Source organism: Bombyx mori, chromosome 13, assembly GCF_030269925.1.
Source record: "Bombyx mori chromosome 13, ASM3026992v2".
Lineage (NCBI taxonomy): Eukaryota > Metazoa > Arthropoda > Insecta > Lepidoptera > Bombycidae > Bombyx > Bombyx mori.
In genome coordinates, this window is record NC_085119.1 from 7,823,070 (window position 1) to 7,850,329 (window position 27,260).

General features: G+C 35.0%; 1 protein-coding gene and 1 long non-coding RNA gene across 3 annotated transcripts in view; one reads left to right on the top strand and one right to left on the bottom strand.

The window, feature by feature from the left end:
- Window positions 1-701: 701 nt before the first annotated feature.
- LOC110385540 (uncharacterized) lies at window positions 702-5,494 on the bottom strand. Its single transcript, XR_002430790.3, has 3 exons — window positions 5,386-5,494; window positions 4,933-5,103; window positions 702-1,419 (listed from the first exon to the last, which is right to left on the bottom strand). It is a non-coding gene; the product is annotated as an uncharacterized LOC110385540 (long non-coding RNA).
- Window positions 5,495-5,920: 426 nt separating this feature from the next.
- The window catches only part of LOC101744226 (paired box protein Pax-6), a 45,358-nt gene continuing 24,018 nt past the window's right edge, over window positions 5,921-27,260 (top strand). Inside the window, exons 1-2 of one of the 2 annotated variants that reach the window (XM_021349153.3) lie at window positions 5,921-6,397; window positions 18,041-18,238. In XM_021349153.3, coding sequence (XP_021204828.2) covers window positions 6,268-6,397; window positions 18,041-18,238 — 328 coding nt within the window. In that variant the 5' untranslated portion in view covers window positions 5,921-6,267. The remainder of the gene's footprint in view (window positions 6,398-18,040; window positions 18,239-27,260) is intronic. The other variant, XM_038015008.2, reaches the window with a different exon arrangement.

The following is a 27,260-nucleotide window of genomic DNA, read 5'->3' on the forward strand; positions in this document are numbered from 1 at the left end:
CAACAAAATCTGAATCAGAAGAGTGGTATTGTCTGGTATGTTGTGAAGCTTACACAGATTCAAATAAAGAAGATGGGGTCGAGTGTATCATTTTTTAAGATGTGGGTACTTGTAGAATGTGCTACAGGAGACACTTTATTTTTTATTTGTATTAATTGTAGCTCAGATGAAGACTGAATTCAATTATAATAAAACCCACAAAATGTTAATTCTTATATAAGTGCAATACTTTGTTAGATAGATATTAATAATTTAATTATGTACTTACTGTAATTTAAAAGCGCCATGATGATTCTAAGTAGTGTTTAACTAAATAAAACTGTTAATTACTTAATTTTTAGGCTTAAAAAGTTTGATTTTTGATAACAATTACAAAATACCTACTTTAGAAAGATGTCAATTTTGTTAAAAATAAACAAAGAATTGTCGTTACTACTTGCCCCGGTAGACGTTACAACTTGCCCCAAACACGAGGTAAGTTGTAACACCGCACTTCTTCTAGAAAAAAATTGATTGTAAAATAATGACCAATAGTTATGTTATTATTTTTACTTGATTTGGTAGAGGAAGAGTTACAGCATCTATCCGTTTTTATTTAGTAGCAATTTAATCAATGAATCTCAAGATATATTAATTTTCATGAAAACTGTTACAACAAGCCCCTCGCTCCCCTACAATTTTCTTCTCTATTTGTCAACCGATTTTCTTTTTATTTAATAATCAATAAATACTTTAGCGTGTTATCGATAAAAATAGGAATACGTTTTTAATAATGAATTTTTTCTTTGTTTGTACACAAGTATAATCCAAAAAATAGTATACATATCATTAAATGAAACCGATCCTTAATTTACCTTCTCTTTAATTCCTACTATCTCATATAAACTTTAGGAACAGGCAGTACAATATCAATTTCTTGTCGAGTACCGAGTTACCATGATGTGTAATAAAATATTCCACCAAAAATACTTTAAAGAAAAATTACGATTTGTTTTCTCTAAAACCTCCCCAAGACTTATCTAATGAGATTAGTTAATTATTACTTAAAACGTTTGCGATAAGCTTGATCTTGATCTTGCCTGCGTTTATTCAAACACTTCGATAATTGAAAGACGGTTCTTATTACTTTAAAGGCCCTACTATAATTTTGTGGGTATTACTTAAGTCGACTACTATTGTTGCTCTAGAAATTTCATTTGACAATGTCACTAATTCAGATTGTGAGAAAATAGTACAGGAATGGTTTACTTTTTTAAATATAATAATGTACTAACTTTTATTTTTTAATTTCCTTTATAGATAGACGATGATAAGTTTCCTCTAATGATGAGTAGTGAGCGTCGCTCATAGATGACAGCATTACTAGGGGTAGTGTGTGCCAGAAATATGCTCTGCAATCGGTTAACATACCAGTTCTTCCTAGAAGAAAGTAAATTGTAGGCTTATTTCACGGCAATTAACACGTTCCGATCTTTGGTAGCAGCTTAACGCTTGTTTTTTTCTCAGGGTCGGGGGCCGAACCTCCTACGAGGTCCGCGCGCCTAAGGGGGCGCGCTAGGTATGTGGGACTTGACGATTTGCTGATGTTTGGAGCAGACTACGGGCCCAAGGAGTTTTACGGCCCTACCGACTCTACTAAGCGACTCCCCTGAACTCTTACACCCGACGTCCGATCTCCGTCCGGGGTCAGAACCCGGTCAGAGTACGGGGGTTAACGCGGTCAACACTACAACCAGACACGCGGCGCCATACCGAGGACGCCCGACCGACGGGTCGTCGAGGCGATAGTCCATGACCAACGACGGCAGTCTCCGCGGTACGACACCCTACCAAGCCACCCGAGCGATGCCGCTGGTGTTCCGGGATACCCCGCTGGGTGGCAGCTTAACGCTAGCTGAACGTCTCTTGTGGACACTTGTGGTACACACGCATGGAAAACAGCTATTCTGCATATTTCTGCCGTGAACTGATAATTATTGTTGTCTAAAAATTATTGTATTAAGGGTAAGACAACCGAAGTATTATTACACCTAAGACTTAGGTACATCAAAAGTCTCAAAGTTCTTTTGTAGATGTGGGCTCTGACGATCGCTTCATGTATTGTAGAAACATCATAAAGTGGAATTAATAAAATTAGCTAATTAACTCCAAAATTAGCTCCTAAAATTTCTCTAAATATGATAATTCGTATCGAAAAAAAACCCGTACAAATTGAGTTTTATTTTCCATTTAAAAATTAATTCCAGTATTTGTGTCCAAGTATATAATAATATATACCTATCATTACGATGGTACATATTCATACTAATATTATAAATGTGCAAGTGTGTTTGTTTGTTTATTTGTGTTTGATTGTCCTTTTTTATATCGAAATGTAGCAACGGATTGACATGTTTAGCACTTTTAATCTTGGAAAAAAACTCATTCTTGCGGAAATTTACTTGACGCTTTACAAAAAATAATAGACACTTTTCCTGGATCATGTAGGCGAAACCACGAGTAACAATTAGTAAATATATATTAAGAAATTACTTCATGTCACCAGTTAGTTTTTTTTGCACGAAACATCCAATACCTATTAATAAAGAGTTCCAAAACTTTTTTTTTGTTTTTTTTTTTTGGACCGGTAATCTAGTCGGAGCGCATCTTGTGTTAATTGGTCACAGGAGCTCATAGACATTTGTAAGTAAATTAATAAATACTAGAGATCCCGCATTAGTCGAAATTCGACTATAATTAATTGGAATTGTAAGTTTGTACACTAATATGATTGTATTTTATACTTCTATAGGTATAATCACAAATTTCGCCAATTATAAAATATTTTATTTCACACTGTAAAAAATATTAACAACAATATTTAATCTATTCTCAATTTGACAACAGACGCCAAAAACAAAAGTTTGACAATAAATAGTATGCATGCGTGTGTGCGTCAAATACATGGTATGTAGTGTGTGTAATGTTCTCTTTATTCATTTACTGTATCTTTAAAGCATTATTTTGAAAAAATATTAGCATTGTGCACTTCTTCTCTATATGCTCTATAAGTGTGCAAACTTTCATACTCCTCCGTCCGCGCAATTTTAGTAAAAAGGGATACAAAGTTTTTGCTTCACGTATTAATATATAGATAAATAAACAAATAAATAGAATAATAGAAACTAGGGTTAATGTCGTGCCTGTGGTTGAGTCGTCGTGGCCTAAAGGATAAGACGTCCGTCGCATTCATATGTAACGGTGTAACGTTGTTCGAATCTCGCACGCTGGTACCAATTTTTCTCATGAAATACGTACTTAACAATTGTTCACGATTTACTTCCACGGGGAAGGAATAACATTGTGTAATAAAAATCAAACCCGCATAATTATAATTTGCGTAATTACTGGTAGTAGGACGTCTTGTGAGTCCGTACGGGTAGGTACGGTGGTACGGTGGTGGGCCCTGCTTATTTCTGCCGTGAAGCAGTAATGCGTTTCGGTTCGAAGGGTGAGGCAGCCGTTTAGCCGTGTGTGGCGGTATTTACGTTCTAGATGTCTATGGGCTCCGGTAACCACTTAACATCAGGTAGGCCGTGAGCTCGTCCCATGTAAGCAATAAAAAAATGTAATCGCTTCTATTATTATTCCCATAATTACATTTACGTTGTAGTTAATTATTACTTAAGTTTAATTCATTATTGAGAAGATATACCCAAGCGTTATTAAATAGGTACTATCAGTATCAGTGTTCGCTCAAATATGCTGGCTAAGTGCATAATTAGCGAAAAGAACAATTAATTTTGTTGATTATTTTTAACTTAATTCAATTTAGCATCATTGAAATAATTTATATCACGAATTAAATTGTAACTATGATAAGAGAATATTCTGTGCTGATGCGACTACACCACGGGCGATATTAGGGTAAGAAGAAAATGAAGAAGTTTGCAAAATCATGCTAATGCGATTAAAAATTCAGTGAAATCGAGTCCGGAGAATGTCGTGAAATGGATAGAATTTATTGATTACAAAAGAAAGAGAAAGAAAGAAAAGAAAAAAAGAAAAGTTACTTTCTATATCGATAATAAAAGACAAAGAGAGGTATGTATAGAACTGAAATTCCACAAAGAGATTATACATAGGACTGACATAACACCGCAGCAACTAGCTCATATACATTAACAAAACTGAAGCCACGTGGCCATATCAGTTGGTCGGGTCATCGTTCTCGTTGAATTCGTCACTTGCACTGGTGCTAGGATCTCTTGTGAGTCCGCGCGGGTAGGTACCATCACCCCGCCTATTTCTGCCGTGAAGCAGTAATGCATTTCGGTTTGAAGGGTGAGGCAGCCGTTGTAACTATACTGAGAACCTATATCTCAAGGTGGGTGACGCATTTGCGTTGTAGATGTCTATGGGCTCCAGTAACCATTTAACACTAGGTGGGCTGTGAGCTCGTCCACTCATCTAAGCAATAAAAAATAAATAATAAATAAATGCGACGAAGGGCTCATCAGTCCACAGACACAGCTCACTGAGTTTCTCGCCGGATCTTGTCAGTGGCTCGCGTTTCCGACCCGGACGTAGATTCAGCGAAGCACTGCTCTTGCTAGGGTTAGAGTTAGCAACGTCGTTAGGTTTGAGCCCTTTGAGCTCACTTACTCGCTCGATTACGCTGGCATAGCCTCTCAAGGCTACCATTTTGGTAGCAAAAGAGGAAAAAGTTGGTCGCGTTTCCAATCCAGCGATACATTCTGTGATGCACTGCTCTTACTAGGGCAAGTCCTATCAGATTGAACCCCGAAAACCTCCCCGTCCGAGCGTAGTTGGTCTATCCCCTTAGGCTACTAACGTTGACGTATGGAAAAAAGGTACTTCATTACATAGGTATATACATGTAAACATTTATTTTAAGTAATATAATATTCTTTAAAAAATATCACAGTTTACCTGATTGCTAGTTTTCTTTTAAGCAAAACCACAGAGCAGCGCCAGATTGATATAAATGACGGTACAAAGAGATATGATTATTTGAATTCAAAAGAACAATTTCAAAGGTGCCTACTTGTATGCGAACGACAGTTGCACTCCGGTCGAGACCTTCCGGCGATTCACTTTCCCCTGTAATTATAAAATAAAAATACATCGATCAAAAGAACATAATGAGTGTATTTTGCAGCAATTCGTTAATTGACGGACACTAGTACATAGCTCCTATGTCAATAATTACTCTCATATTAGCAACTCCGTTTCATTTTCATTTATATTCTCAGACTAATCTGTATAGTTCACGAGCTGTTAACTTTGTGGGATAATAATGATTACATTGATATACAAACATTTTATCCCTCGTTCTAGAATGCCGATATACTCCCGTAAACTTAATAAATAATGACAGTTTACCTGAATATAAAAGTATAAGAGTAAGCAATAAAGTGTAGAATATTGAACCTGCACTCAAACTTATTCAGAATGGAACGTATTCGATATTCCGACCATTAAAGCGGATGCTAAGCATGGTTAACTAGCGTTGAATTTAATTAAGAAGTCAATCATATCTTACTGTCGTCTCAAATTCGTTTGGTCATTTCTCGTTGGAGAGAAAGAGAAAAGTATACATTAACACCTCCTATATGAGGATACAGTAAAAGATCACCTGTGCTCACTACTGTAATTCTACCGGTCGGTAGAGCACCTGTCCCTTTCATACGGTTCAAGCTTAACCCGAACCGAACGAGTGCGAGTAGGAGTAGTTAATATGAGCTACAGATTCAAAAAGTTACAAGTGGATAGCCGCTGTCATTGAAAAGTATCACTTAAGCTATCGGCATAAGGTTTTTAATATTTAAATTTGATGATAACCGGAGTTTTAAAGTTTTAGAACAGGACGGAAGGTTCAACTGAATCGAAAGTCGGTATAATTTCGACGCGTTCGGAAATCGAATTAAGAACGTTAGAGTGAGAGGTGCACGGAGGTTCTATAGAGCGGTGGCAATTTTATTGTTGTTGGTGGCAGAGATTTTTTCCGAGGCGTGTAAATGGGAGTAGGCGCGCGAGTGGGCGCGCCGGCACAACAAGCGCGCTCTTCAGTGTTCTGGCTGAGCTTCAAGCGAGCGCGTGCGAACCGAGTGCTATCCGATAAATTGTCGCATCGTAACTATCTTATCATACGAATGAAGTTATTCATACGAATTTAGAACTGCAACTGTGTATTGCTTTGAGTGGACTTTGTCGGTGCCGTATGTTGAGCTTCCAGGGAGATCGCAATAGGAAGGTGGCCCGACCATGTTGATATCGGCGGGCAGTGGCCCCACGCCCGAGTTTTCCCCCGTCTCGTGCTGCGCGTCCTGGAAAATGGAATCAGCGCCTCCTGCGCCCGCGGCAATCACACAACCTTTGAACATATCCACTAATGGTACGTTAGACATACTATTACTATATGAATAGGTAAATATTTATTCATATTCATAAATATTTATTTATTATTTTCTTTTCTGGTGGTAGGACCTCTTGTGAGTCCACACGGGTAGGTACCACCACCCTGCCTATTTCTGCCGTGGAGCAGTAATGCGTTTCGGTTTGAAGGTTGGGGCAGCCGTTGTAACTATAATCGAGACCTTAGAACTTATATCTCAAGATGGGAGGCGCATTTACGTTATAGATGTCTATGGGCTCCAGTAACCATTTAACATCAGGTGGGCTGTGAGCTGGTCCACCCATCTAAGCAATAAAAAAATAAAAAGTTTGTTTGTTGTTGTTTTTCTTTCGTCTGTTATGTTTTATAATATAAAGAACAAAATGAACAATGTCTTTTTAAGCGTGTCTACATAAATTAAATGCTACAGAAAGAGACACGAGGAACAAAATTTAAGGTCAATAATGTTTGCATTATTTCGCTTTTGTTTACTTTAATTCGGTAAAGACAAGGTTTTTTTTTTTGTAAAAAAAAACATTCTTTGTGTTTTATATTATGCATATATAATAGTTATTTCATAGAATAATGAATTCACAAAATTAATAATTTAATGACAATTTAAAATGATTTTAATTTACATTCTGACTTAATTATTATTTAAAAGCCCCAAATCAACCAGACTTATCCTTCGAGGACTGTTTGTTCCGCAGTTTCGGGTTGGTTCCCCAATTGGAGTCAAAACATTGAAAATATTTTTTATGTATCAATGATTTTATTTATCATGTGTATGTTTCCGGCATCTATAAAGTGAGAGAAAATCTCGGATTTTAGTTTTCATACTTTTAACTTGAAAAATCCTTTAACAATAGTTTCCCGTAGTCTTACCTTTTACTTCATTTTCGGCATACAATAGTAATTTTGTGAGTTTATCGAAACAATGTGTCCTAATATATTACTAATAAGAAAAAGCTACATTTAAACAAACCTTTGTTTACTTAAAAGCTTATGAACTAACAACCACAGTATTAAAATTACGATAGTTAACTTAGTTTTCAAAGACTCAACAAAGTTAACAGGGCGTATTGCATTTTATTGTTTGAAAAACAGAAGCTATTTTTCTAGACACACGTTAAGGCGAAGGTACTCACTCGACTTATGAAAAGGGAAAACTACGACAATCGCTATGCCAAGGCCCGGCATTAATTTTGAAACACGGAAACGATTATATGCACAACTGTAACATGTCGCAAAGAGGTCACCGACCGAAATACATGCATTACGCATCTTTGCATATTTAATTTATTGTGAATGCGAGATGTAGAGTTCATTCAAGCATAAGAATACAAATCGGTGAAAATTTATTAACGATTTGCTTATTTGTGTTTTATGTTAATTACAAATCAATGATACAAAATAAAATTATTCACAATACATAAAGGGTATTTGTTTCTATAGTTTGTGTACATGTTAGAATTTAAAACTTTCCTAATACAATGGAATATACATACTAATTGACCTAAAAATTAAATGTCAACTTGGGTGAATTATTTCTGTAGGTTCACCATTTTTTCAATACATTAATTACAGTAAAAGCTATGAATAAAATGAAATTATAACAAATATTTTTTTATTGCTTAGATGGGTGGACGTGCTCACAGCCCACCTAGTGTTAAGTGGTTACTGGGGCCCATAGACACCTTCTAAGGTCTCAGTATAGTTACAACGGCTGCCTTCAAACCGAAACGCATTACTGCTTCACGGCAGAAATAGGCAGGGTAGTGGTACTTAGGCGTGCGGACTCACAAGAGGTCCTACCACCAGTAATTACGCAAATTATAATTTTGCGGGTTTGATTTTTATTACACGATGGAAGTCAATCGTGAACATTTGTTGGGTACGTATTCATTTTTCAATTTTAATTCATTAAATAGTTAAAATAAGATGTGTGGTATCGTGGGACACCGGATAGGAACGAAGTTTCTTATTATAAAAATATTAATTTTAAGTTCTATTCGAGGTATAAAGAAACTAATTATTCGGGTATACATTTCTATTATGATTTTTTTTATGATAAAAAAAAACTACTTTACAAAGTCATCAACTTTATTTTATTCACAATGATTTATAAAAAATATATAATAAAAAAATATGTTATTACAAAGTTAAGTCGTACACTGTGTGCATTACTAATAAACATCTTACGTTACGGACGTTTTTTCCCGGTTAGGGTACCCCTCCGTATCGTCCCATAAGGAACTTCGTTCCAAAAAAATCACCATAAAAGCTCATCGTAAAGTCACGTAATTTGTCAACTGGTTGAAACCCCGACGATGGTGCGATGACTGAGCGCATACCGTCAGTCAGCATTTGAAACATAGTCCGCATTGTATTGCAAATCAAACTAATTAATCGGTAGATCGTAGATAGATTGTCCGGTAGCGTTTCCGGTGAAGGTTGCTCAATATTCACGAGACGATGTATATCGTAATATACCATCGAAACGTTTTGATTAACGATATCAAATAATTGGACAAACGGAATTGGTTTCGATAATGTGAACGATTTGATGTGTGATTGCGGTACTTACCGAGAACCGGTATTAGAACGGTGCTTTATTATATTTTTACTGGTGGTAGGACGTGTTGTGAGTCCGCACGGGTAGGTTGCCTATTTCTACCGTGAAGCAGTAATGCGTTTCGGCTTGAAGGCTGGGGCACCCGTTGTAATGAAAAGATTGAGACTTTAGAACTGACGTTTGAAGGTGAGTGGCGGCATTTACGTTGTAGTTGTCCATGAGCTCCGATAACCACTTAAAACTAGGTGGGCCGTGAGCTCTTCTAACCATCTAAGCAATATAAAAAAAGTTTAGCAAAATTGTGATGCTGTAAATTTTTTAATTACTTTAATTTTTACATTACTAAATAAAGCTTAGAATCCGAGATGGCGGTATTATGAATAGTGTAATTACTGTTTTGTGAATATAATTAATTTAAATATATCACGAAATAAAGTAAAATGTAAAATCGGACCGATTAATGTAAGTGCTTGCATATTGAACTTTTGTATTGTATTAAAGCAATTCGTTGACTACGAGCATTTGCTTAACTTGTTCGTTGCAAACTAACATTAAAGATTACAAACACAATTCATTCAGATTACGACACTTTCATTTTTTTATTACTAGGTAAGCATAGTGGCAAATTACAATGAATACCTTTTACTTTGAAAAGATTGAGCTGTATTGTTAAAACCGAATATGTATAAAACTATGGCATGACTGATGAAGCACTTAATAAAATGTAACAAAAAATATCTGTCCGGTTGTAATCGTAATAGTTTGTATCCGTATTTTTCTGTATGCTTAGCGTAGTGATCCTAAAATTAGAAAAAAACTTTCAAAAAATATTGCCAACGATTTTTTTTTTAATTTTTTTGTTTAATGATTCTGATCTGATTGTCGTTGCATTATGTCTTTTTATTGCATTTTATCGGTAGATTAGCCCACGACTCACTTGATGATACTGGAACCCTATATAAATCAATTCCAATGTGTATACGTGTCATTATTTATCCTAGTTGAAGTTATGTTGTACAACGGCTGCCTCACCCTTCTAACCAGAACACAGACATTGATACTGACAATGGGATTGTTTCGCGGCCAAAATATACCGGTCGGTGTGATTGCTGAATGACCTTAACTGCACGGTGCTATTCCTTCATCGCGGACGTTATATGTGGAAGCGTGTTAGGACGATTTTCCATAGAAATTAGCATCTACCAGCGGCATCCAAACACGGGCACTGTCACAATGCCTGATACGACGAATACACTAGACGAATTATCCCTTTAGGCCACTACAATTTCCATACCTGTAGAGTTTAATGAACTGATTTTGTTAATGTATTAAATTATCAGTATAAACATTTACAGAGAATAATCAAATCAAATCAAATCAAAAATGTTTTATTCAACATAAATGAAAGTACATACTTGTTGAACGTCAAAAGAACTACCGCCAATTCACAAGAATTAGCCTCCGTCCTGAGAAGAATTGGCAAGAAACTCAGCGGGCATGTCTTTTTTTTTTTTTAATATTAGATTTTTTATTTTATTTTAAATATTAGTTTTTTTTAAATATTCATTTTTACAATAAGTAATTATAACATAACAATTATTACAATATTGAAATGCCCGGAGCGAGCAACTCATTCCCACTTTGTGCAATCTTCTAGATAATCATTGACTTTATAGTAAGCTTTATTGCACAGATGTTCTTTAATAGTTTTCTTAAACCTATGTATATGTAGGTTCTGAACATCTTGTGGGATTTTGTTGTACAGGCGCACAGACAAACACCCGAATGAATTTCGTATCTTATGTAACCTACTCATCGGCACAACAATGCTTAGCGTCCTTCTTAAAATTGCCATTAAAATCTTCTATCGCTCCAAATATTGATGGATCGTAGTTTACTCAATTGTTCCAATAGACACAACCTACGTACAGTGTTTCTCGCCGGACGTTCTCAGTGGGTCGCGATTCCGATTCGGTGGTAGATCTTGCGAAGCATTGCTCTTGCTAGGGCTAGAGTTAGCAAATTCTCTTAGGTTGAGCCCGCGAGCTGACCTATTATTCCGAACTAGCCCTTTCAGGTAGGGGAAAAAACAGGATCACTTTATTATTAAGAAAAGCCTATTAAATCAAATTTGCTATTAAAATTAATGCAATTAGGTTTTTTTCATGTATCCCAAACAAATAAATGTATTAAAAACATTTTTCCACTAAAATAAAAAATAAAATAAAACAAATGCAAAAATCAGTACATATGGTTGAGACATGTAAAATTTTTTTAGTGTAGCTGTTTCAAAATTAATAGCTGTGTACTATTTTTAAAATATTTATGAAATTCGCTATGATGTGATCTGAGAATTTTTATAATTTTGATGAGTGGTATTTTAAACTTTGAAAAAAGTATGAATCTATGTTTTTTTGATAATAAAGCGAAGTACGAATTGAGTTACTATTAAAGAACGGGTATCTGAATTTAATCCAATAAAGATTATATCTATATGTATGAGTATGCCTGATAGATATATGTAACAACCTCTCGTGAGTCCTCTCCTCTTGTGAGTCCGCACGGGTAGGTACCACCGTCCCGCCTATTTCTGCCGTGAAGCAGTAATGCGTTTCGGTTTGAAGGGTGGGGCACCCGTTGTGACTATACTGAGACCTTAGAACTATATCTCAAGGTGTGTGGCGCATTTACGTTGTAGATGTCTATGGGCTCCAGTAACCACTTAACACCAGGTGGGCTGTGAGCTCGTCCACACATCAAAGCAATAAAAAAAAAAACAAATTAATGCTGCAGTAACAGATGTTTGAACACACATTATTTTATTGTACACTTCAAACGTTAAAAAACTATTATAGTAATTATAGTTTTACTATTTCATTATTTTATTTATTGCATTAGTAAATAAATTAGAAAAAAAAAAATTCTTTTGGATTATAATAATAGTATGTTTAAGGTACACGATAGCTTTTACCTGACGATTTAAAATAATATACAAGATAAAACGGTATTTTTGGGTAAGTTAAAGAACTACTTTAAGTGACAATTACAATACAAAACTGATGATTTTGATAGATTTCAGTCTCATGAAATTAAGTTTAATCTTTCTTGAACACATACATGTCTATCATCATCATCATCATCTCAGCCTGTCCATTGTCCACTGCTGAACATAGGCCTCTCCAAGTGATCTCCAGTGCGGCCGGTCCGTTGCCACCTGCAACCAATGACAATGCATGTCTATGTCTTGCAAAAATTGTTTTTGAAATAATTAATATTGAATTTCAATATGCTTGCACATTTACTGTCAGGGTTGTTTTAAAGTATGTTTCACAAGTTCATAGATGCCGACTAACAATAAATGCACTCCGAAGCGCATATCCGTCAACCAACACTAAGAACTCGTTTTTCAATATTCACACATTAAAAGTCGTCCTTCGACTAAATATAACCCGAGTGAACATAAAAGTCGAATGATTAAAACATTTCATTCAGTTTTATGGATTTATTTTTTCATTTAATCGTATTTAATTTATGAATAACCTTTCCATATAATCTAGTTTTAAAATTGTAATTTTTACGAATATACTAGAATCACTCAATTCCTTGTTCAAAAGTAGAGGAGATAAAGTTTTATGTATATTCGGCTATAAAATCTAAATTTTCTTAAATGCAAGCTCTCTCTGTTACAGTCTCGTTACACTTTGAATGAATTTAGCTCAAAAACCGTTGAGTAAATGTGAAAAATTGCTGAGAGTGGCAAAAATTAAAATCATAAAAGAGTAAAAATTTCAAGAAGGAATTTCTAATCGGAATTGACTACGTGTTTCGTCTTTTTTTATATCAAATATGAGACACGAAGTCACCGATAAATGAATTCTGCATATTATAAATTGAATATAATTCGATGCAATAAAAAATATGTAAAATATAAATGTTATAATAGCCCCCGTGTGGAGTTAATTTGTGTAATCATCAATCGGCTATTGTGTACAATTTACGTATGTATAAGCACTATAAAACTATTAAACGTGTAAATGAGACATTAATCTATTAATTTATTGTAAGATATTATAATTTCATTGGTGTTCGTATAAAATATTTTCACGTCAATTATCTAACTCACGAGTTTGAATATTTTTATTGAGCACGTTGCCGCGGGGAATGTTTTTTTCATGTTAACGTTTCTATCGGAGCGTGTTTGATCAAGTGCGCTAATAAATCTAATTAACATTTAAATGGTGATCACGCATAATAATCAGCTGGCTTTGTAAACTGCGACGATGCTCCTTAATTAGTAGACAATGGGGACAATGTATTAATGAGCCGTTGAGTCGGCTAAAACATTCACACACAGTGTTCATGAATAAACTGTGGAACACTTGTTCACATGAGAGGGTGTCATGTGACGCAAGTGTAAGTCAATCCTGATGTAGTCGCAACTGTTCGAATAAATGTCAATAGGTAGGTTTTCTGTAAGACACTGATGAGTAATGAATTTTTTTGTGTTTTTATTTTAATTTTGAACTCTATATATATAAAAATATGAAACAAAACAGAGTCATTCCATCGAAGATATTCATAACATCGAAGACATGATTTAGAGCTGAGGTATACCCGTCCCTAAAACACTCAGCTCAATGTTTCACACATCAAACAACATCAAACAAACACAATTGAAATACCTATAGTAATAAAACATATTTTTTTTGTACCTATCATCAACAATTCTTAACACCGAAGAATTGTAACTATACTCGAGACCTTAGAACTTTTATCTCAAGATGGCTGGCGCATTTACGTTGTGGATGTCTATGGGCTCCAATAACCACTAAATACCAGGTGGACTGTGAGCTCGTCCACCCATCTAAGCAATAAAAAAAATTCTTACATCTTCTTCAAACTATTTTTCTTAGAAACTTAACTTATCTGCGATCATATGAGATTCGAACATTCTTATTTTGCACATAAAAGACATACTTAGCTTTGCGGTCGACATATTTTTGCTTTCGTACTTTTTCTACGTAATGTTACTTAGCGTGCAGACGTAACTTTGTTATTTTTAAGTCTAATCGCAGTCTATCCCAATATCATCATCATCTCAGCCTGTCCACTGTCCACTGTTGAACGTAGACCTCTCCAATTGATGTCCAGTACGACCGCTTCGTTGCCACTTGCATTTAAAGTGACCTAGAGATTCTCACTGAGTCGTCGGTACATCTGGTAGGTGGCTGTCCCACACTGCGCTTGCCAGTACGTGGTCTCCACTCGAGGATCTTTCTGCCTCATCAGCCGCCCGACCTTCGCGCTGTGTGACCTGCCCAGTGTCACTTCAGCTTACTAATCCTACGAGCTATGTCAGCAACTTTGGTTCTTCTACGGATTTCCTCATTTCTGATTCGGTCTCGTAGCGAAATACCAAGCATAGCCCTCTCCATAGCTTACTGCTCGACAATAAGTTATCGTCGTGTTATCGTCTATTGGGTTTTTGATCACAACGGTGCTTAATAACGAACGAAGTTCTAAAAAATTAATTGGTTCTTTACTTCATTTAGTTGAAATTCACGGAAGTTTTGAAGTACCTTCGATCTAGTAGATGCTGGTTACTATCATGCTGCTTTTTCATCGAATTATCAATCACATTAAAACAGAGCAAATCCCATTTTGTTCTTAGTGAATGTGTTACTAATTCCACTATGAAGGAATCACGTCATGGTACAATAAAGAAAATTACAAAGTTTATAATTTTGCGTAATGACTGGTGTACGCATGAGTTGATATCTGTTTCATCCATCGAATTTCGGCAGTACGGCAGTCTTGCGTTGTAACTCGAAGGGTGATTTTAATTTGAATCTTTAAAATGCTGTTGAAACATTGATCTCGTGTGAAATCACGTTAGTATATCTTTATAGATTAACCTCTGCGTCTATTTAGCACTAGTAGGACCATGCGCCCGTTTGCTCAAGTAGAACAGTAAATATAATTAATATACATATATGACAACAATATAAATTAAGCCTCTACATGCTATAACTAGGATTGATAGTTAGTTATACAAGAAGCTAAAAATTACATGAGCAACAGTGGGAAGTAGTAGACATATAATTGACATTGATTAAAAAAATGGCGCGTTGACATTATTTGGGGACGAAAAAAGGTCAAACTTATTTGATTAAAGATTATTTTCCACAAAAAAATTCTGTAATGAGCTAACCTATTCCTCGATAATCGATTTTCCAACAAAGTCAGTAGGTATATAAAATGGTCAATAGCCTTTGGATGCAATGTTGAACATTATTATCGGATTCTTGAAATAAAACACAACACTGATCTTGCAGTAAATATGGATATTGAAAAAGGAACATAGACTGGAAACCTTAAACCTTAACAATATCTTAGAAATTATTTAACATTTACACCAAAGAATATACATATACATATTAAAGAATAAAATGTATTTTTGAATTGAAAAATACGGAAATGACAATATCTTGAAGAATAAATCCAACAATAGACTAATTACTTATCGAAATTACCAGTTGTACTATCAAATCGAAGTTTGTCCGCCTCAAGTTTACATATCGTTAAATTTAAAATATGTTTTAATCGTCATACACATTTTGTGCGAATAAAAAGAAACATCAAAGCTTTATTAAGGTAAGTGATAATTTCACGCACAATTTAATTTCAATGGCCGATACTTCGATGATAATACAGGAGAGCGTTTTTAGCAATATATCCATAATTCATTTGAATTTTTAAAACAATAGTGGCGGACGCAGTACCTGCTTCGCTGCGTATAGTCAAATGAATTTTTGATCTTGTATTGAAATTTGCTCAGAAGGTGGCAATTTTACGGTGCGTGATGACATTAATGGCTGGAAGACTCGGTAAAAGCATTTTTTTGCATTAAACTGTTTTATATTCGGATGAACGCGTAAAAGTACTCTCTCATGCATGTTTCTTTACATTTTTATTTGAGTGCGGTGCAGGTGTATTTATAACAAACAGAACTCGCAATGAACGAGTCCTTGTGACTTGTATTGAATTGTCATTGTCAATTTAAATAAATATTTGAATTTATCTCAAAAGTACAGAAACGATTTGGTCATTAATTACAGTGAAAATGATTATTCTGAAATAGTTTTAATTGTCATTAATAGCAATGTAAATTGGAATTGAAATACCGAATTAAACAATGAATTGAATTGTAAATTATATTATTATCCTAATTTTTATCCTCAACGTAAGTATACTTCAAACAACAAAATCATTTCTTTGTTTAGTTATATTAAATAGTCGAGTAGTTTTTCATCACTAAAAGTCTTAAAGTTCAACAGGAACCAAAAAAAAATGTGCTAAAGAAACATGCTACATATTGAAACCAAACTGCGCTGGTTACGAAGCTAATTAAGCAAATAAACTATCGTTTGTTAAACAGTACACAAATAGATGAAATTAGGTTGTAAATGCTTAAAAACCGACGGACAATAAATAAATGGGGCGACAACGGGCCAAAGTCAACGCCAGTCAATACATTCTAATCAGTGATTTATTGCCACTAATCCTGGGCTCAGCACAAATAAGCTATCTTGTCGACTTAATGTTGTATCAGCTCAGGCGTGAAACTCCCGCGCATCACTAAGTGGTCCTTCCAGTTTCCACTCGAAATATTTTAATAAGGCCTCACTGCTCACGCACCCTAATAAAAACACACACGCACTCAACGACACGAACTCCTTAAAACTCTATCCGTTCGAATCCAATTTATTTATAATAGTAGCGACACTAAGAATGTACATTTTTGCTCTAAACGGTGTTAATTTATTGACCGTGGGCAGATAATATCACTTTTTTTTCCTCATTATTTAAGCGATTACACGAGAAATTATACGTTGAAACCACTAGTGAGCCCTTGGCGCGATGATCCAGTATATCAATGTAATTCTTAACGGCATATTTTTAAGAGTGTGTTTCGATCGAACAAAAAGTAAAGTCCAATAATACTTTCGTTGACGAAATCGCCTTATTGACTCGCTAATAAAAAGTGTTAAGTTATGGCCAAGTTATGCCAGTTGCATTAATTTTGATGCTTAACCTGATAAACAAATTAAGGTATATTAAGTTAATAGCTTAATTTATAATTGAATTTGTTACGATGTGTTCATAAGAAAGCATTGTTACGATCGGTGTAGCGTATCTGTTCGATGTTAACGACAAATTGCGTGAATATAATAAATGTACTCGCTCACTCAAATTTATATATTAAATTTATATATCCACTGAATCCTTTATGTTCAGAAACATTTTAATTTTTATTTTAGCCATCAACGGATCGAGTTCAGCTCGTAAAATTTTATTTCACAATTAAATTATCAGATTGGTGGCATTAAGGGTGTTGTTTTGGATGAGAATAATTTATTTATGTTTTGCAGTAGAACTTATGCTCTTTAATTCGTCTAATACGTACACGGTTATTTTGAATGGATTCATAACGCCAGGTCTGTCATCGTGGGAAATGATAGCATGCGGTAAACAACGAGTGTGCGGCTTTGTAGTTTGTCTTCGGAGTTTGTAATAAACTTGACTTCTAAGCCTTTGACACGTTGCAATCATGCGAGGCACATAATTAATGCGCACGGATTTACCGGCCTCGGTAATGTGGATTCACAGAAAGTAACGCCCGAGGCTCTCTCATTATAGAAACACGGTAAAAAGTTGTTTCGACGATATACACTCATAATCGTGCCAAATCACAGTTATAATTCCATTATATTTGTCTCTCTGTTTACTTTGTAGAACTCGTAAAATCCGCTACCGATTTTTATTTCATACATTTTTAAAGTTATCATTTTATGACATAAAACTGTTTCATCTTACGTCCATTTTATCATGAAATAAATATATTTTATTTTAAGGAATTCAATAATGGTTATTACATTTTTAGTAAATGAATAAAAATATAAAACAAAATCTATTAAAAATCTGTGTTAAAATGTTGCATAAGGTTTTTTAGTATCACATGCATGTTAAAAATATTATTAAGATTAATTAGTCGTTTTTGTTAACAGTACCAGTATCTCCGTCATCATCGACGGGAGGTGCCGGCGGCGGATCCGGGACCCCTCTCTACCCTGGCGCAGCGTCTCATCCCCTGTCTTCATTACTGTCACAGCAACGGCTTCTAGAGCTTTCCAGATTCGGCTTAAGGCATTATGATATCGCCCACCATGTTTTGTCTCAACAAGGTGCTGTCACGAAGTTGCTTGGTGAGTTTTCTTTGTAGATTGTTCGGAGACATAGAGCTGTCAGATTAAAATTATGGTTTGACTATAAATGTTTTATGTTTAAAATCATAGAACAATGTTGAAGTTTCCAGCCTATAGGCTGGGCTTATCTATATTAGTTTTGTTCAACAGTACAGTTTGACCTCGCCTTTATTTTTATATAAAATATGTCAACGTTTTGGATACTTTACAATTTTCGCCGTTCCTTTACAGTTTTCGCCGTTTCTTTACAGTTTTACAGAAGTCGTCCACGAAAATTGTAAAGTATTCGAAATGTCGGAAATACGTAATAATAGGTTGGGGAAAAAGTTTCTTCGCATTTTTTAAGAAAATTCACAACATTTTTTAATATAGTTTATTTACATTTAACTACAGTATGTAGGTACCATTTTGTTCGATAACTTTTTGCCGTCTTGTAGATAGGGACATGATCCCATTGCTATAGAAAAATTGGGGCTTCTGATCAAAATACAATTGTGATGTTATACTCTTGTGATGTTAACCTGACACTGCCTAAATAATTCTGAAGAGACTGAAACAGGTGAAAACCTGAAGGTGCAAAGTCAGGACTACGCGGCAGATGCATTAACACCTCCCAGCCAAGCTCTCTTAATGTTTGCTGAGTGGCTAAAGATGTGTAAGGTCTAGCGTAATCATGATGAAAAACCACACCCCTTCTGTTGAATAATTCCAGCCGCTTTCTTTCAACTTCTTGCTTTAATCTCATCAGTTGTTCGCAGTAGAGTTCAGAATCGATGGTCCTGCCTGGTGGTAACAGCTCATAATGAATAATGCCCTTACAACCCCAACACACACACAGTACCACTTTGTTGCGAGTTAACCCAGGTTTCACCACAGTCTGTGAAGCCTGACCGGCCTTTTACAACGACCTTTTTCGCATGTTCTTGTCGTACGTAATCCAATTTTCATCACCAGTTATCAGCTTCTTAAAAAATGGTTCGGTTTCATTACGTCATAGTAAAGAATGACAAATGAGTACACAGTTCATTAGGTTTCTTTCAGTGAGCTGGTGAGGTACCCAAATATCGAACTTTTTTGTGTACCCAGTTTTTTTTCAAATGCGCCAAAACTGTTTTGTGGTCAATTCCCAGTTTTTCAGCTACGTCGTAACTACTGATATACCGATCTTGCTCCACTTTTTCAAAAATGGCATCCATTTTATCCGTAATAGGGCGACCAGAGAGACGTGCATCTTTGACATCAAAATTTCCGGATTGAAAACGCTTAAACCAAATTTGTGCTACTCTCACAGACACTGCACTTTTTTCGCGGCTTGCGTTGCATTTTTACCTTTTTTGTAGTAAAATTTTAAAATGTATCGAATTTCTTCATTAGATTCACTCATCTTGACAGTAGGAAAAATAACTAAAAGTCACACATTTTCCTAATTTGAATTTGGAATTATCTTCTTTCAAATTTAAACTTTTAATGATACCAAAACCAGCCAGATACAAATAGTATAGCAAAAGAGATTTTATTACAAGTTCATACATACTATAATACGAAAAGACTTTTTCCCCAACCTATTATATTAAAAAATATTAATTAAAGAGTTTAAATCGTAAGATGATTAAATTTTAGCAGTAGTTTTAATAATGTTTACGGCGCGCTACAACCGATTTTTTTATATAGTAAATCTATTTGCCGGTAAATTCTATAGATCGTATTCGCGTATAAAATCCGTGGCATCGAGCATCACAAAATACAGTTTAATTTTGTAGCGGGTAATTTTTTTCTGTAGTAAAAAACTCTACTACGATGAAGAAAGAACACAGTCAAGTAAATTGAAAACTGAAAAATTTATAACTTTGCGTAAATACCTGTAATACATTGTTAAACCGTACGAGTACCATCTTCCTGCCTACATATATCGGGAGCTTCAATGCAATCACCTGCAATGCAATCGAGACTTTGGTTTCATGTGTCAAGGTGGCATTCACTTTGACACATCTATGGACTTTTAATATCAGATGTGTGAAGTGAAGTTATTGATCCTTTTAATTTGTACTAATATGCGCTTAAAATAAATAATAGTTTAAACTAACAAAATACGCTTTTATAGAAAATCCAACTAAAAAATAGAAAATAAAGTTTAATAAGTATGAATTAAAAATAGTGTAAGAAATAATGATTTTATTGTAAAAAAGCGTGGGATGCTTTTCAGGATATTATCAAAATAACCCTTCTACTGTACCTGTTCCTGTTCATAAAATGTTTATAACTACTGATACCACGCACTCCACGCTTTTTTTACAATAAAATAATTTTTTCTTACACTTTCAATGCAAATTTATTAAAATTTATTTTCTATTTTTTAGTTAGATTTTCTATAAAAGCGTATTTCGTTTTTTTTTTTTAACTATTATTTACTTTTCATTTTTTAGTGAGTTTCAATTTGTTCAATTTTTTTTATGTTTAATTGTCGTCGGTCCTTAACAAGTATACCAAATTTTGAGTTAATCCGACGTTTTGAAGGGGGTCAAAATCATGTTCAAAGATTCCGTTACAAACACACATACGTCTGAAGCTAATAAAAGCGTATTAAAAAAAGAGCTTATATATACAAATATAGTACCCAAGCTTAGGTTTAAAACTAAGAAAAAAAAATGTCATTATTTATTGTGTTATGATTCCATTTGGCACATAAATCACGCCACTATAGATCCAGGAATAAATTAATAAATAATGTTCCAGCCAATCCGTTATTTGGCAACAAACTGTATTTAACTCCAATTAATAGTAGGCTAAGGCAAAAAAATCTCAATCGTAATTAATCAACGATAAGGCATCGGCAGTATACCGACGAAAGCGCCTATTGACGAAAACTTAGATTGTAATCGATTCATAAACCTTGCAGCGTGTTAATTATAAGCCACCGGAGCGCGGACGTATGAGCCTGCGCTGCTGAGACTGATTCGCCGCGAGCATTGGCTCCCAATGCTGCTTCGATCGCTGATGTGAGAACTATTTTATCCGCGGTGATTTTTCACAGTCGCAACCTTAAATTATTGGGGTTCTCGCCTTTGTAATTATTACTTTTGTATTTTGAGACACTCCGATATTTTTTTTAGGACGATAAAACCTCGTTGCACCTGCACCATTATTGTGTGTCCGAAAATGTTTTGTAATTATGAATTATTTTCGATTTTTTTTCTCGGCCTTTAACCTGAAATTAGTCTCCAGAAGTTTTGAAGGGCCTCTGTAATTAAAGCGTTCCTTGATTAAAGTAAACAATGTATAGGGCGGTAATTATTGCTGTGTAATATCATAGTTAGTTTAACTGAAGCGTACGTTTGGCATGACATCGCAAACACTTGGTCGAATGCGATTAATTTTTTGAATTACATCTCTGGAGGGGTATTATTAAAACACGTGGAGCACTTTGTATTTGTTTAAGAGTCGTGAACGAAAGATATTGAAGGCACCCATGCGATTATTTCGAACTGCACGCTCTATCATTATCTTCCCTGCGTTTCCTTACAAAAGAGCTCGAAACCTCAAAGCGTTTTCATTCTAAAGTTATTTTTTTTTTTATATTAGAATAGTTCGGTATGAATTTCTACGACAGAAGTAATCTAATTGAATCTAGGTTATATCGGTCGTAAGTTCCTTAACTTAGGGCCGTAGTTTGAGTGTCAATCAATTTCCGCTGGTGGTGATTTTGTAACGTCACGTGGCAGGTTCCCACGGAAGCCTGGCTAGGAACCGCCCAGGGCTGTCATGTACAACCACTTACGTATTTAATACACGTACAAGTACATAGCCTTAGCTCGCGAGTCATTATCTAGCCCAAACAATTTTCAAGCTGACGGCATGGAAATGAGTACGTATAAATAACGTTGCTTGGCTGGCTTTAGTTTTAAAACGGCTTATGAATGCAATATGAGCACTTTAACAGATTTTATATTTGATTATCAAAGATGTCAAATACTGGAATATTATCGATTTGAAGTTTCTTACATTGTGCGAGTAATTTTATGAAAATCATTTATGTTTGTATATATGAATGAACTATTAAGTGAATTTTGTTCAAAGGTCCAAGATTTAGTTTTTGGGACAAAGTTCCTAAGTATCAGTTTTGTAAGCATAAATCCTTTAAAATCCATAATGAAAATCCAAAATGAACCGGGATTAGTCCGTAGGATTTTTTTTTCTGAGATCTTGTGAAAATTAAACAATTTGTTTATTTTTTATGAATTTATTGCTAGAATAAAATCTATTTTACTTTTCTAAATCAGTTACGCAATGTCAATTATATTTTATGTATAGAAGCAATGAAATCATAAAGCGAATAATTTCATATTTAACCTCTTATTTTGTTTCTTTATAGTCAAATTTGATTGTCCACTAATGATACCTACTCAAGATGATTGCCTGCGGATCACCGCAGCGTATAATGAATCCATATTTAAGCATTCATCCTATAATCAAAACTGAATTATCGGGGTTGACATTTTTTCGACAAAAACGATGCTTTTTCTTTTTATGCTCCAGTTCCTGCGGTTAATTTGATTTTTTAATGTTCCATTTCAAAGACATGATGTTTTTAGAAATCGACTTGGCTAGTTCAATTACAGGTAGCAGTAATTATATGATATAGTAATGCTATTAAGCCTTTAAACGTTCGCGTGAATGTGACATGACGATCGCTTTATTGAATATGTTATGGACGTGGTGGATTTAAGTAATGAACGGATGATTTTATAGCGGCTTTTCTTTAAGTCAAATTAGTTTTAGTAAAACTTATTTTTGTCTTGTTTGTGAATTTTCTGATTGTCTCGACCCACTTCTTTGTACACAATGTTGAAGAGTAGTTTGCGGGGTTATTTTGTGAATAGAAGTTTTTTTTTGTTGTTTTTTATTTAACAAAAAACATGTATGTATGTATTTAAATTTAAATTAACATCAAACGCTGTTTAGGTGTGATTGACACGAAATTATTTTGTTTATTAATGTTTGAGGGCTTTAAAATATCTATGTAGATCAGTTTTTTCAATAAAAGAAGTGTATTAACAAATTTTGGTGCATAATTTTATATCATCATAGCTTAGTGTGATTTTTGTAGACTGCTCCTTTGAATGCAGGCTCTAACTGTTTCCAAATGAAAAATCGATTAATCACCGAATCATGGCATCGTTAACACGTATCGCATTATGTTCAATAAACCGGGCTATCCAGGCCCACTTTGCCGCTTAAGATTTTGATCTATTAGTCGGATGACAGTGCATTACTGGCGGAGGTACACTAGCGCCAGTCATAGGGTAATGTGAAATACCCCTAATACAAATTTAATTAACTCGATTCTGGCCTTTTCTGCGTCGCTTAAAAGGTTCTTTATAGAGGAGCCGTTTAATGAGTTTAAACCATTATTGTGGGTTGTGTAGAAAATTACTAGGCTTCGTTTTGGTTAAGTGTTGTGTCTTCGATTTACACTTAACTGGATCGATGATGAATGATCGTTTACAACTTTTGATAGTGAATTTACACAAATAAGTAGAATGAAGGAATAGATTTGTGCGTGTTGGGGAACAATCAATAAAGGGTTCCGTAGTTGAAACGAAAATGTTCGGGACGGAAATGAAAAATTAAGCATTACCGTTTTTTTTTAGTTTTAACCCCGTAACATGTTATCTTGTTGAAAACAATTTTGGTTGATATATTTTAAGATGGACGGCCACGTGATATAGGCGTTACACTATCTGGCACCGGAACACTAAGTGTCGGTCATGTTCAATTTAATGAAACCGTGAAGTTTTTTTAAAGTTTTCCTTTAAATATTCATTTGCCGAATCCTGATTATCCTTGTAAGGATAACGGATCAAACTGTTTAAAATATTGAATTGTCATTGGTCTTTAATAAGTAGGTGCTTAGCCTACTCCTAGTGTTAGAGCTGAAGGCGTCTAATGCAAGAGACATTGGATCCGATCTGGATCTGTTAGGACCTCTACTGCAAGTTTAAAAATAGTAGACTGAGTTTTATTCAATCTTACAATAAAGTTTTGAATGAAATAGGAATGTACGTAAGCTAATGACTTAAAGCCTTTGACTCCTAATATTGAACAGCTTAAATAATTACGAGAATTTCAATTTTTCATCGTGTACCACACACACATACGCACACTTTATATGTAGTTGTATTTTTTTAAATTCCTTAAAGTGGTCGTGTTCAAGAGGTAAGATCGCGCCGGGAGCACACGCGCGGTTTTCACGCAAATAATACATATTTTGCAGCATTTTCAGTGCCTCACACGATCCGCCTCTGTCTAGGCAATGCCAATAATTGGCCCCGGTCATGCGATTACGTTTCTAGCCGATTTAATTATCGTAAAATGATCGGTGTGCCGGCCTGCCGCAATTTAGCTATCAATCAATAGAGAACGGCTCGAGTATCGGCACTCTACTGGTAATGGCGATATGGATTTTCAATAGTTACAGCGGAACAGGTGAAAGGCAATGTCAGATTAAAGAGAAACAATTCGATTTGTAATGTTCTCAGCTGTTGAATTAAAAATCATTTTACATAATAAAAAGTTTTTATCTTTAATTATATGTAGCATTCTTGAGAAAGATACATTTATTGATTACTAAGTGGCGTAATTAGTTGGTTTATAAGCATAGTTGGTGAGTGTAAAGGTAGTAGTGGGGCAGATGAATAATTAGCGGCTTGGTTGCATCAGCAGTAGTCTTCGCTGTGCCCCTAGCATTGCTGATGTTCGTAACTAATGGTGACTACTTACAATGAGGCGGGCTGTATGATCGTCCGCTTGTAGCGGCAATTAAAGAATAGCCCAATCATAAAGGCGTAGTTATGTGTAAATAATTAAAAAATGATACAGAACGCAAGCGATAAGAAATATAATAAAAATTTTGGTGGCGCGATAAATACGGAAACACAGTTGTATGTGTATATGAATGTGTACATATATGTATATGTATTTCACTGAATTGATACATCGCGCGTAGTTCGTTTCCAAATGATTCTTGTCCACCTGATGGTTGTCTGGAAGAGATCGCTCTTAGCGATAAGACCGCCAATTGTACTTTTTTGGGTTTAATGTAAGTGCGATACAGTAATGTTTATTTATATTATTTATATATTATATTGTTTTTTGGTGTACAATAAAGGATAGTCTCTCTCTCTCTCTCTCTCTCTCACACAGTTGAGGTGTTAAACTGTGACTGAGGTTTTACGAAAACGTTTCGAAAGTATCAGTAATGCGGGAACTTCACAATGATATTTTGTTTTCGTAACGGTTTCAGCGGCGTTATTTAGATCAATCAAAAAGACGATTCATAATTTTTTTGTTAAAATAACATAATTGACAGCAATTTATGCCTTCGTGGAGGTTTTAATATATCCTATGAATTCACAAACGTACAGACTCTAAATATAAATAGTGTTCAAAAAAGGAAGAAAAAAAAAAGGATACACTCGTCAACATAGTTACATATTAACAAAACACACTAAAAATGCTCAATTTATCAGTCAATAGTAGACATTCTTGAGAATAGTTCCGAAAGTCTATAACCGGTGTGTGTTGCCAGTGATGACATACGGCAGTGAAACGTGGTCGCTGACAGTAGGGTCACTTAAAGAGCAAAGGAGAGGGCTATGCTCGGATTTTCCCTGCGAAATTGAATTAGGAACGAGGAGATTCGCAGAAGAACCGAGGTAACTGACACAGCCCGAAGGATTGCAAGATTGAAATGGCAATGGGCAAGGCGCATTGCCCGTAGAACTGATGGAATTACAAAAGTATTATAATTAAAATATCTATTTTAAATGGTTTTTTTTGAAGTCACCATGGTTTGATACTACAGTTCTGCATTTCTACCAATGGTTCCACATCACAGCTGGGCGACAGCATTCACGATGATTGAATATATGGATTCCGATGGCCACTTAACTTTAGTTACCTACATCATAGTAATCGTCAACATAGCAAAAAAGCTACCCAGATCTAAATTAGAAACTATGTAAGAGAAGGGTTTTATTATTACGCGACTCATGTACTCTAGTTCTGAAAGATAATCAATTTGCATATGAATAATATGTAAATACAATCAAAGTATATGCGACAAAATCAGATAGCGCCACTGTTGTATTTACAGACATGACTTGGTAGAAAAAAGTTGATGCCCATTACGTAAATTATTAAAATTCAAAATATCAAATTTAAAGATTGTATAAGAATACATACCTTTGGGAATCTTTTTGTAAAATTGAAAACGAAACTTCGTCACCTATTAGGGCATGGAGTCGCAGTCGTCCTGCAGTGCTGCTATTTTATTGTTTTTGCCGCTCAGCCCTCGTTTTCGGCGGTGAGCTTTAGTTTTATCAAGACATAAAGGCCCTTATGAATTCATCTTGAATAGCGTTGACAAAAATGTGAATATAAATTATACGTTGAATAATTCAGCGTGTTATCGGTATGGACGGGAATGGTGTGCGGCAAAAACGTTCCGTGGTCGCCCGCCGCCGGCAGGAATGCTGCTGTTAAGTTTTTACGTAATTGTCCTGAAGCACGCACTCATCCATTATCTAACTTAAGTATGACTAACTCCATTGTGCGATGTATTTTTTATTTATCGAGAATTTAAGCCATTAACTCCGGCCATGGAGTAGCGTATACGCAGCGTTCGTACAAAACGAACCAGCTCGGAATCTAATTGGTGCGCGATTATTTGTAATCTTTGTAATATCGACGCGTAACTTCCTCGTCATCATTTTAATCGATCGTTATGTTTGAAAACAAAAGCATGAAACGTAACGCGAAATGAATTAAAAATTCAGACCTCGCACGGTCGGGTTTCATTTAGCCCGACGTCAATGATCCTGAAATTATAAATACTAATTTGAGACTCATTGTTATTCTGACCGCCGTGCTCGATTATCGATTTTTTACAGGACCGAACGTCCACCTTCCTTTAAAGTAAGAAAACACAAGTCATTTAATGTCCACTCGAAACATAAATTCAGCC